This window comes from Mytilus edulis, chromosome 10, assembly GCF_963676685.1.
Source record: "Mytilus edulis chromosome 10, xbMytEdul2.2, whole genome shotgun sequence".
In the NCBI taxonomy this organism is placed as follows: Eukaryota; Metazoa; Mollusca; class Bivalvia; order Mytilida; family Mytilidae; genus Mytilus; species Mytilus edulis.
This window is the reverse complement of record NC_092353.1, coordinates 79,982,070-79,995,785: the sequence shown is the minus strand read 5'-3', so window position 1 is coordinate 79,995,785 and position 13,716 is coordinate 79,982,070. Positions and strand designations below refer to the sequence as shown.

Here is a 13,716-nt window from a genome sequence, read left to right as displayed (position 1 = left end):
TCAGCAGTAATTATAACGACTTCAGATTTGTGCACACACAACATGATCGTTATAACCCTATAAACCAACAAATATTATGGATACCCCGTGTACTTGGTCATAAAGTTATGGTATACTTGTATGTGCTTGTAATATGACACAATATTAAAAATTTTACCAATTGATATAATATAAAGAGATGGGATACGATTGTCAATGAGACAATTTATTATTCACTAGGGTCCAACAGTGTATTTTTTCATGTTCTTAGCAACCATGAATTACCGGTAAGTCCTTTTTTCTACCTTCAACAATGAACAAAACCCAATTTTTCTGATTCTACAAGTGGTTTTGGAGAGGGGACATAAAATGACAAGTAAAAATTACAATTTAAGAAACACAAACAAGCAGCATTAAATGTATTATAAGTTTATAGTCTCTCAGGGAAACCAACAGTGCATGGGGTTGAGGGAGAAAGAAAGAAAAGTATAATACTGTAGTGAGAATTTAAGGGTCTGTGCTTTTGAATCATATTTTTTTTCTCCTCAAGAGTGATCTATTTTAGCAATTATACACAAATTATGTGTCCAAAATAACTTTCAAAAATCAGAGCTGCTAAAATTATATATTTATCATTAGGAGACACCAAAAGACAGTGAATCCTGGGGTAACATTTACTGTGTATATGAGCACAATGTACTATTTTACACATGGTTTCCTTCACTTTCGAACAATTCAGTTTCAACTCAACATTGTCAATTATATTTCCATTCAAGTGGGAAAATATTCAAACATAATTTTCTATTTTAACATTCCTTTTATGTTTAATTGATTTCAAAATGAAAAGATGTGGATTATTACAAAGAGCTGTAATTATTACGCACTCCATCTATGAGTTGATCCGGGGAGAAAAGGCATGCGGCAAAATCATTAAAATCAATTTACCAGTATCAGACTTTTAACACTGGTCGTTTCTTTTGTATGATGAAAGAATATCGTATTCCAACAAATCGTTTGTGAAGTGAAAAATCGTGAGTTGTTAAATAAAACTGGACCACCAAAGAAAACCGCGTCTGTAATATTAAGGGGTTGATCTAGTCTAGAGGAAGATTTAAATTATAAACGATTTAAATAAATAAGTTTTATTAAAAAAAAAAAAAATATTTAAGATATATAGCTTTTGAACCAAAGGTTTTGAAGGCTGATGGTCTATCTTTTTCAAGTCATTAATTTTAGAAACTAGTTTGGTTATAATAATATGGTATTGGCTATTGCTGTTCATATTTAACTATAAAGATAATAATAAAAAAATAAAATGCTTGGTTGAATTAAGAAATCTCGAGGTATTCAATTATTTTTCTACATTTGTTTAGTTTAAGATCATGCAGTCAAGAAAAGACTCTCAATTAAAATCTTTCAGACCCTGACTCTCTTTATAGATCTGACAGATAAAAATGTTATTTCATTCATTATTATCAAAGCAACTTGAATATTTGATTGGCCAGCCTTATTATGAACACTTCAAATGTAAAATAGTGTTACAAAATCAAAGACGTTGCCGGAATCTTTAGATTTTTTCACCATTTTGCACTGTTCTGGCCCCTGAGACTCAGTGGTCAAGTGGTCTAAATAGTGGAACTGCGGAATCACTGGTCTGTCAACACTGCAGGAGTGACCAACTCAAAACATCAGTGTTGACACTTATAAGTAAATTCTGGCAGGTGCACTAAACCTTTATCTTAATTGACTAGAATTTTCAGTTTTCCAACAGAATGGTTCTTTCTGCTCACTCCAGCTTCCTCCACCAATGAAAACTGACTGCCACAATGGGCACAATAGTGTTGAAAGAGGTATTTAACACCAATCAATCAATCAATCAGTCAATCTACCTGTGACTGAAAGGTAGTAAGGAAACAACATTAGTATTATTGAAAAGTTCTAGGGAGTGATATGACAGCAATCTAAAAGATTATTGTTTGCATGGACTCACATTTACTGGTGCTTGTGCTAACCATTCTGTGTGGTTTCAATTACTTCAAATTGCTAGAAGACATTGCACGCCACAGGCATGCAGAACATGATTGCAGCAAGCATTAATGCTTGTGGTTTGGTTTCAGTAGAGAACAGAGTTTTTTCAGTCACAAAGCAATATTTTGAATGTTAAGAAATCGGTATTTATTTGTGTAGAAAGAATCATTGAAGCGTGACATTTGACTACAAAGTTAATTGAACTAATAATAGTTGATTTTATCTCAAAAGACTTCACTTAAATCTTTTACAATTTTCTTTTGACATTTTATATTATCTTACAAAAACCTACTTTTAAATATCTTTTAGCATGATTTCCTTGGATAGGCTAATTGACTTTTGACTAATTTGAGAAACATTTAGTCTTGTTTCTATTTGAGGTCATTGGTGATTCACAGGTTCAATATTTTCGTAAGTGATTTGTTGGTAGGTTATTTAAGGTGTCTGTTCATTTAAAACCAATATTTCTGTCTATTTTGTTTTTCCATCAATATACAGAAACCTTGTATGGCCTGCATTGACGGGCAGAAAAAAAAAACTCATAATAAAGTTCTGTGGTCATATTTTTTCTTCTTCTTAGAAACCAAGTTACATGTATAATGTATCTTGAATTGAGAAAAATTGGTATTTGATTTTTTGGTTTTTTTTTTATTAATTTGTAATTTTAATAAGAAGCCAAAATGATTTCCGAAAATATGTTGTATACTTTTGTTCTCCAATGATAAACCTGTTACTGTACTAACAAAAAGACACACACCAAAGATTAACACACCTTCAGTCTAACATGTCTAAGTAAATATTTTGTAGAACAGATTATGATGATCAAAACCTTGGAAAGTCTTGAAAAGTGAAAAATTAAACTCAAAATGTACACACGTACATCTACCTAGGCCTGTAAATTCAAAACATAATTCTGCGTAAAAAAATATTTCTTTATATCTTTAAATGAGAATTTTTTTTAAACATGCAAGCTGTTCCTTTAAAGAACTTTTGTAAGAGTCAGGTGCACACTTCAGGTCGGTATTTATTTGACTTGGGATACAAAAGTGAAATTGATTTTTTCTCGTTTCTTATACTCTGCATATTCATTGATATTGTCCTTTGGTATAATTGGGTTTAGTTGAAAGTCTTACCATTACCTATATAATTAAAACACTTTAAAGAAAAGTTTTGTCCAAATAAACATTAATGTATTTGCTTGACAAATCAGAAAGATAAAAGATAGGAATACTGAATAGCTTAACTTTCACACAAGTTGGATCAACGGCCATTCAAATACATGATTTTAGATGTATTTATTGCAAATGTTGTGGGATTTGATTTTTTTTCCTTTAACTGCATCTGAAGTGATTTTATTTGAATAGGCCTCATGAAGGGATATTGTATTTACCTGGCGGTGTCACTATCTGTACTGAATACGTAATGAGCTTACCGTTTTATCGTAGGAAAATATCAACGGTGAAGAGCCGTGTTGTGGGATTTACATTTTATATTGATTTTAAGCTAGAAATAATCAGTAAATTCTTGATGTGGTTACAATTTTATAAGTTGAATATGTGTCATTTGGTAAAATAGATTGATAAATGTTTTGTTCGGAAACTGTTTAAGTTGTGGTAAAAACTCTTCTACGGGGATCGTTTCAGGACTGACTTCAGATTTAAACAAAACATGGAGTTTAACCTTTTTATAGTGCATATGTTTTTAACGTGTAATATCTGGAAAAATAATCCTGTTTAGCATACAATTTTTGGAGAAAGGTGTATAAGAAGAGAAAAAGTTTTGTAGATTTAAAGGAGTATTGTGTGTCTTATTTTCAAGGAGAAAACTATAGAATCAAATAGATATGGTTTTATTTAAAGTGAAAGGAAATATTCTTAAGAATTGAAATTTAGAGGATCTTATAGAGTTAATGATAAAAGGGAATATAGATGGAATTCTAAATAAGATGTTATTTTATACAAAATGGAGTTCAAAGTTCATATGATTGACATATTCAGAACATGAAAAAGGAATATAACTCATGGGTATGTATTTTAAGGTATTTAGAAGACAACAGTCATGTGAACGAATTTTCATCCTCTTTTTTTTTTAAACATTAACATTGTAAAGGAAACTTGAAAAGGTTCTAATTTTGAGTGTTTCTACAAGTTATATATATACTATAGTATAACAATACCACTATAATAACTTACACTGTTTGAAAAGTCTTAAGAATCTGAGCTGCAATATCCCTTAATCGCACCATCAGACTGTTTTTAACTTGCACCTGTATTTTCTTGCACCTTTGTTGTCACACCCAGCATGGGCAATAGTACGATAATACTCAATTAGAGGACTGCACTGTATTGGAAGAAGAGGAAGATTTGTTGTCACACCCAGCATGGGCAATAGTGTGATAATACTCAATTAGAGGACTGCACTGTATTGGAGGAAGAGGAAGATTTGTTGTCACACCCAGCATGGGCAATAGTGTGATAATACTCAATAAGAGGACTGCACTGTATTGGAAGAAGAGGAAGATTTGTTGTCACACCCAGCATGGGCAATAGTGTGATAATACTCAATTAGAGGACTGCACTGTATTGGAGGAAGAGGAAGATTTGTTGTCACACCCAGCATGGGCAATAGTGTGATAATACTCAATTAGAGGACTGCACTGTATTGGAGGTAGAGGAAGATTTGTTGTCACACCCAGCATGGACAATAGTGCGATAATACTCAATTAGAGGACTGCACTGTATTGGAGGAAGATGAAGATTTGTTGTCACACCGCGCATGGGCAATAGTGCGATAATACTCAATTAGAGAACTGCACTGTATTGGAGGAAGAGGAAGATTTGTTGTCACACCCAGCATGGGCAATAGTGCGATAATACTCAATTAGAGGACTGCACTGTATTGGAAGAATAGAAAGAAGAACCATAATGGCTTGGTGGTCTAATGGTAGCATATTAATGTCTCTACATCTCTAAGAATGAAGGTTTTCGGTTAATTCCTGACAAGATCAAAAATAGATTTGATAATTGGTATTTTCTTTGATGCCACTTTATTATGGCATTAATAAGTAAGAACAGAAGCTTTCTTATTTTGTACCCCATACTCCTCCTTAATTGGCCTGTATCATCAGTTATTTACAGAAGCTCCCTAAAAAATAATTGAAGTACAAAGTTGAAGAGCATTTATAAAGGATTCCAAAATTCAGAAGGTTTCGCCAAATAAAGCTGAAGAAATACTATCTTAGAGACAGTACATTACATTGATTACAAACATGACAAAAGGGGCTTCCCATTATCTAGAAAGATGTTTATTTTGAAAGCAAACAGTAGCTGGTACATTTGTCATGTTTATTTGTATTTAATCATGGCTTATAACTGTAACAACTGACTTGTGAGTTTACGTTAAAATGTCACTTAATTTTCTGGCTTAGTCTGCTTGTTGATTAAATTGTTGTCAATTGTAAATAGAAAATTCTCAGAGCAACTCAGAATAACATATAGAAATCCTACACCATTGAGAAAACTTGTAATGTGATAAAGGATCCTACCCAGGATCGACTACGGGTAAATGAATAGACTGCCGGTCACTGCCCAGAGTGGTACTTATACTAGCATTGACAAAACACATTAAGGTTTAAAACGTGTAAAGTCATGACAGCAGTATTATAAAGGTACAGAATCTTTTACTGAGGACATTGTTTATTTAGAAAAGGGGGAGGTGTAACTTCAGATTCTAAGTTGTCAGCGTTAATAGTTTATTATAAGTCCATAAATGAGACAGTTGTATACAAGCCACATAAGTTATGTTGTACTGGAAACACCTCATATTATTAAGTGACTACATGTAGATGTTGCAAGTTAACTCCCCTTAAAATGCAATGTTAGATGCTATACAACAATAACAATTGAAATTGAAAAGATTTTAGCATGACACTCATAATGCTGAAATCATGAACAAAACTGACACATTTTGATATAGAGTTTTTCAATCTCTTTTAAGCTTACCCCTGACAAAAAAATGTTCCACTCTCAGTTCGACTGCCAAGAATAAATCATATATGATCAAATTTAGAAAATATTCACAAAGATGTGTTAGAAAATTTCTTACTGAAGAAACTACTGGTAATCTATTAGATATAATTTCTTTTTGAAAGCAGATTTGGTCAGTTTATAGATCCATTTTCTTTATTTTTTCTCTGTTTATGAGTGCAAATGCATTAAATTTTAAAGTACAGAAAAATTAAGGTGAAGTGAAAAAGGGTCTTTTGAATACTTTTCACACCTATCAGTTGAAAGAAGACTTATCAAAAAAGCAGAATGTTATTAAAATTGCCTCGTTAATCATTAAATGTCTATTGTTAAAAGGACATATCAAAATTATCTCTATATTAACCCACCCACATAGTGGAGACCAGGTAGAATTTGTAACATGTCGCTTCCAACCATCTGATAAACGTAAAGAAAGAAATTTAACATGTATTTGTTCATAGATGTAATTTGAGGTAATTTTGTAAGGAAGTGTGATGTCTTGATTGTGGGTAAAGTAACAGCCTGGCATATATATGATATGAACGCTGACTGGACTTGGCCACTGAGCATGAGCAGACATAATTTAAAACAAAAACTGTTTATCCATGTTTCACACTACAAAAGTTAGATCAGATGGTTTTTTTTACAATTTCACACTATATTTATTTATAATCAGCAATATTAGATTTTATGTAAATTCTTTTCTCAATAATTTCGTACACCATTCTGCAATAGTAATAGAAAAAATAGTGAAATTCTTATAGAAAAGCTGATTATTCCCCCTTTTGAAATCTTGTAAATTTTGAGAACTCATTGAAATTCATGTATGCAGAGTTTAGTATGACATCCATTATCACTGTACTAGTATACATATTTTTAGGGGCCAGCTGAAGGACACCTACAGGTGCAGGAATTCTCGCAACATTGAAGACTCATTGGTGGCCTTCGACTGCTGTCTGCTCTATGGTCGGGATGTTGTCGCTTTGACACATTCCCCATTTCCTTTCTCAATTTTATGAATAGGTAGTTATCTCCCCTTTTGATATTGTGATATATATATATATGAGACCAGACAATTATTTCATGATGATTTAATAATCTTTTGAATAGAATTAAATTTACCAACAATTTATCACTGCTCAGAGTAGACTGTCACCAACTATTTGTTCCCTTTGTGTAAAAATATATTTTTGCACTTGAATTGAAGAAAAAATAATTTGACAGAGGGTATGACATCCAATTTTATCTGAACTATGCAAACTGTAAAGGGAGGGTCTTGAATGGGTATATATTCTTCATTGATGTAAAGATTATTAACTTTTTGTCACATTTAGGGATAATTTATGTTGTTTATGATTGAAAATTTAATGTATTGCTATCTCAAATCAGGGCAGGACAAAGTTACTTTTGAAAAGGTAAATCTCTTTGACATAGGTTTGTAAATTTTAGTACTTACTGATTATTTTTGAAAGATCTAGTAATATCTAGATAGGAAGGTAGCAGTTGCAGAGAATAAAGGTACTATAATCCGTTTTGTGGGTATATATAATTTCAATATTTCCAATAAAATTATTAAAAATAATATCAGATTTTAAAATGAATTCATAAAAAATTAAGTGACTTGCATAAAGTGAAGCTATTAATATTTGAATTGAGATGTTTAAAATAGATAAATTGTACAATTCTCTTTTGTGTTGATTTTTGAAAATGAATCAATTTACAGAATGGATATGACTTGCACAAAATAATTTCTATATACAGAACATGCCAACAGTCAGATCAAATCAATACATTGCACAGTTTGAACCAAGGAACAATGGGGAATTCTACTTTCACTGACTAAATTTGTTTTGATCAAAATTGATTTTATTATCTTTAAGAACATTTTGAAGTTTTCCCTGGTCTTATTAAGTAGACCAGACCTCACTTAAAGCATCTATGTGTATTCCTCAGAGCTACAAAAATATTTGGATTAGTGAGGGCTGGCTTTTGAATTGAAGTTTAGTTTCTTTTTTTCATAAAAAATAGAATATAGGTTAATTCCTGCATTTGTAAGTTTGTCTAACAGGTTTGAACTATTTCTGCCAAATTTAACTTAAGGTTAACAGGTAAGTGTACACTTAATTGTGTCTTTAATTTGTCCATTCAAGAATTGACTACAGAACCACAAAATAAATCTCAGTTTAAGATAGTGTCATTTAACCAACCTATAGAGTGTATAGTCTCGTGTGACCATTCTATGGAGTGGACAGTTTCATGACAACCCTATGGTGTCAGTCTCTTGTGACTACTTTGTTGAGTGGATGGTCTCTTGTGACCACTCTATTGAGTGAATGGTATCTTATCATGCTTATGATCACTCTATTGAGTTTATGGTCTCATGTGACCACTCTATTGAGTTTATGGTCTCATGTGACCACTCTATTGAGTGGATGGTCTCTTGTGACCACCCTATTGAGTGGATGGTTTCATGTGACCACCCTATAGAGTGAATGGTCTCATGTGACCTCCCTATAGTGAATGGTCTCATGTGACCACCCTATAGAGTGAATGGTCTCATGTGACCACTCTATTGAGTGAATGATATCTTATAATCACTCTATTGAGTGAATGGTCTCGTGTGTTTGGTATCTTGTGATCACTCTATTGAGTACATAGTCTCGTGTGACCACTCTATGGAGTGAACAGTCTCATGTGGCCACCCCATGGAGACTCTTGTGATCCCCTTTAGGAGTAACAGTCTCATGTGACCCTATTGACTGGGCATGACATTTATTTAAAATTGAAAATATTAAGAACATATATTAATCTATGATATAATTTTTTTTTCTTCTTCATATTAGTCTACAAAATTAAAGGTTAGATTTGAGTGGACTTTTGTTCGGTTTATGTTCAATGGTGGGTAGGTGGACAATTGTCTGCCCAGCTGTACTGCTTTTATTAAAACATTATGTTATAATTTTGCTCCTTAGGTTATTAAAATGATTCTTTGCATGGTCATATTATTACACTGTAAATAGATCTATGCATTAATTTTATAAATTGTGAGAAATTCCTGACAATAATTTAGGAGAGATATTTAAATTTTATGTCCCATCGACATTGTCCCGTTGTCATACAGTTACTTCTTGTTGAAAATATCACACAGATTTTCCTCCTATTGAATAAAATTAGCATTTCATAGTATAAATTTAAAAATATTTATGTAGGGATGTATTCTTGTTAATTATTGGTGTACAAATGAATTACGACCGTTTATACGAATTTTTATCTGGACAATGAGGTGGGAGCATCTTAGATTTCCTCCAATTATACTTATGTAATGTGATATTATTCGTTAAATATGGGGTACATTCACATATATCTTATTTGCCTTTTATAAGTATAACAATTTAAAATTTAAAACTAATTTATGTTTCACAGTTTTTTTTCCCATAAAATTCAGAAGCTGTTATAAATGTTTGTAATCTGTTTTGCTATGTCATGAAAGACAGAATTTTGGAAATTATGTAAGGCACCTGACTTAATGCCACTCAATCATACAATGACAATTAAAAGTTAAAGAAAATTAAGTAGTAATCTGTAGGGTACTGTCAAATGCATTCTTTCAAGGTGGCTAAAACTGTTTAAGTAAACAATGGAAATGGGGAATATGTCAAAGAGACAGCAATTGACCAAAGAGTACAAATACATATTGAGAACTGCACCAATGGGTCTTCAAAATAGCAAGAAACTCCTGTACCTGGAGATGGACTTTGACCGCTGGCCCCTTAATAAGAATGTGAACTAAAGTTCAGTATATCAATTATTAAAATAATCATCATCAACATCAACAACACCACTCCACTGCCACAGTACGTTATTCAGAGCATGGCCTGGTATCTAAATTCTCTGATGAGTTTTTACACTATTTCTGAATTTTATAGTTCATACATTAATCTAGCTTGAATTTTGATTTGTTGTAGATATGACAGAAGGTGAAGATAAATCTGTCAGTGAATTGTTACGACAGGCAGCAAGTCAAGGACAGTTTGATCTGGTGAAAGAACTCGTCAAAACTGGTGCCAAGTTCAGTTCGGATCAAGTAAGTCATCTGCCTTTGAGAAAACTCATACTTTAGTCCTCTAAAGTCTGAGATTTCTTCGAGACTTTATTATTGCGATTGGTGAAAACTGGACAAATGTGAGATTTTTAGGATTTCAGTATTTTTATGCCCCACCTACGATAGTAGAGGGGCATTATGTTTTCTGGTCTGTGCGTCCGTTCGTTTTGTCCGTCCGTCTGTTCGTTCGTCCGTCCGTGTGTCCCGCTCCAGGTTAAAGTTTTTGGTCAAGGTAGTTTTTGATGAAGTTGAAGTCCAATCGACTTCAAACTTTATACACATGTTCCCTATGATATGATCTTTCTAATTTTAATGCCAAATTAGAGTTTTTACCCCAATTTCACGGTCCACTGAACATGGAAAATGATAGTGCGAGTGGGGCATTCGTGTACTGAGGACACATTCTTGTTTTAAAGATTTTTTCATACATTTATTACAATGTATTAGTTTTAAGACGTTTGCTTTGACCATTTGAAAGTTTCTTTAATCTTTAGTGAGCTTGGAGCTGAGCCAGGAAAGTAACAAGATATAACAGGAAAACAGTTGCTTAAACCTTGAATCATGGAAGACAAGAAAATTATGAGTTTTCCCTCGCAATGCCATGTACTTTAAGAAAACTCCTTAGGGGCCAGCTGAAGGACGCCTCCGGGTGCGGGAATTTCTCGCTACATTGAAGACCTGTTGGTGACCTTCTGCTGTTGTGTTTTTTTCTATGGTCGGATTGTTGTCTCTTTGGTACATTCCCCATTTCCATTCTCAATTTTATTCATATATCTTAATTTTAACATCTCAAATTGACAAACTTAGTAGACCAGAATCCACCAGATACACCAAAATTATGGATATCTAGAAATTACCATACAGTCAGTGTTCAACAATTAGACAGGTGTTTATATTATGCAATAAGTGTACAGCAACTATAAAATGTCCTAAATCCAAAAAACAAAAATCCAAAAAAAATTATAGTGAATGAATTAAACAGTTGTAAAAAATAATGAAAATGTTTTCGTTTTTTTCCTCAATATTTGAAACAATCTGTCTAGTCACAGAGATAGATAACAAAAATGAGGTATATATAAAGTCCTTGAACAATTATTAATGGATTCTTGAAATACAAAAACACACCTAAAAACAGAAGAAAAACATATGAATATGCCTGTTTAAGGTGGAACATAATCTTCCGATTTGTTGATAATGGCTGATCATAAAATTTTCTACCAGGGGTGTTATGGGTTCTTTATTGCTTCCTACGTACCCTCGTCAATTACATCGTAATAAACTTCGTTCCATCAAATAAAAAGAATGTGACAACAAGGGACATTTACTTGAATTCAGTGATTAAAATGTTCAATTTAAAGTTTCCTATTAAATTTATTGTATGTTTGACAAGTTTCATAATGTAACTTTATTAAAAGGATAATATAAAAGGGTGCAAAAGACAGTTTTTTTCAACAGACCCCAGGTGTATTGATTTTCATATAATGACCAGTCGTCGAATATTATAATTAACAATATAATAACGTTTTTCTTATCCTGGGCTGGTGAATGACAACTTGGATTAAGATATTATGATTAGAAATTTTGGATATGTGTTTAATACATACCCCCTAGGAGGTGGAAATAAAAAAAGAGTTGGAGGTTAAGTGGTAGTTAGTTCGTTGTATTGAATAAAGCCGTAGAAGTAGATATCTTCAAGGGTGTCTGAGACCTAAGCCAGCGAGTTATTTGTAGAACCTACTATCAGGGGTCAGCAGTTTTCAATTTTAACCATTTTTTTAGAAGCTTTATATAAGTTTTTAAATTACAAAAGATTAAGGCAAAGCAAATGTAAATGTTGTACATGTTTAAAAAACTTATTTTAAATAGAACAGGCTATTATTTGAACTTGGAATTATTTTTAATTATGGAATTTGGATAATTTCTGGTATTTGAAATTTTTAAGAAATTCTATGTTTATTTTGTACTTTTATGTTCTGTGTTGCGCTCAACACAATCTATTACAAAGAAGATAGTACATTTTCATTAGAATGTACTGTGCCGCGCACAACACTATCTATACAAAAAACATTGTATTGAAATTGTTATGAACCACTCAAAACAAAATAAACATGGAATTTATTAAAAATTTCAAGCACAAGAAATTATGTAAATTCCATAATTAAAAATAATTCCCAGTTCAAATAATAGACTGTTATAGTTAGTTTTTGGTTGTGTACTTGGAACATATGAAAAGAAATGACTATAAAAATATTTGATGTTTTCAGTGACTGTTTCTTATTTTTGGAAATATAATGTTTATATGTCACATTCTAATTTCATTGAGTCTTTTAAAAAGCCATAACTGTTTAGTTTTCAAGCCATTAGAACTGATACGAAATTATCATATTATACTTGGTGTATATCTAACATGCTATAGATTCATTTAATTAAGGAAACCAGAAATAATTTTGGTATTAAAAGAGAGGAAATGTATTCAATTCCCTTTTTTGTTCAAAAACAATTTTACTGATACTAATTTCAAAAAACAATGAAAGAGCCATTTGTTTAGTCATTATGAAGTGTAGTCTTTTATTTTGCAACCAAATTGTACAGGCCTTAAGTAAAATTCTACTGATCTGTAAAGTATCTTTGTTTCTAATTAACTGAAGTCTGTCATTCATGAAGCAGGACTGTCAGCAATTCCATATCTACATCTGAATTCACCCCAGTTTTGGAGGGGTAAAAGTAATCTCTAGCAAAGTCTAGTATGCTTCCTAAAGACTCTTCACTTCTCTTCCTTTTCAGTGGCGGATGACTGCTGACTGACCTAAAGGGGGGGGGGAACGTCCAATTTATGCTTTAGTGATTCCCTACATAATCAACCAAAATTTTCCAACAAAAAAAGGGGGAGGAGGCCCCCTGGATTCGCAAATGCTTTTCTTTGATATTGTCAGTTGTCTTTCTCCAACTTATGAATTCTATATGTAAAACCTCCTTTTCTATCTTTTCTGTCACTTTATTCTGCAACTTCCCTAAATAACCTCTACTGACCTTAATACATTATCCATTACAACAAATGAAAGTATATACTGCATGTTTTGATGAACATTTTATTTTCGACTTATCCTTTTGTCATGTGACATGTCCTACTGAAATAAATAAAACCAAGTACTGTTTTGATGAGAACAATAATATTGAAATCCCCCTTTTGTCATGCATTGGGTTTTAAACAGTGAATCCTTTTCATTCTTCAACGTATTAAAAAGGTGCATTTGATTCATACCTAAAATATATATAAGTCTCCCAGGGCCTCATCAAATTGATTTTGCTATTATCTTTAGGATTAGTTTAGGACACAATATATCTTTGTCAATGAATTAGTAAGAAGTAATTAAAAAAGTGTCTTTCCTCTTATCGCTCACACCAGCATGCTGTTATTCAGGAAACTTTTCTTTTTTTATCTGTGGTTTGTGTATAAGTGTTCTTGGTGACCCAGAAACCACTGTGTTCAATACAATTTGATATAATTATATTTGTTATAAAGAAATAAACATGCTGATTGATTTCATTGGTATTTTTTTTAACTGAAATCAATGTCTCTGA

General features: G+C 32.2%; 1 protein-coding gene across 2 annotated transcripts in view; it reads left to right on the top strand.

Annotated features, from left to right (window-relative positions):
• Positions 1-13,716, top strand: part of LOC139491956 (uncharacterized) — a 58,825-nt gene that overhangs the window by 17,832 nt on the left and 27,277 nt on the right. Inside the window, exons 1-2 of one of the 2 annotated variants that reach the window (XM_071279922.1) lie at positions 3,566-4,031; positions 9,998-10,116. In XM_071279922.1, coding sequence (XP_071136023.1) covers positions 4,028-4,031; positions 9,998-10,116 — 123 coding nt within the window. In that variant the 5' untranslated portion in view covers positions 3,566-4,027. Of the gene's footprint in view, positions 1-3,565; positions 4,032-9,997; positions 10,117-13,716 lie in introns of those variants that run through there. The other variant, XM_071279923.1, reaches the window with a different exon arrangement.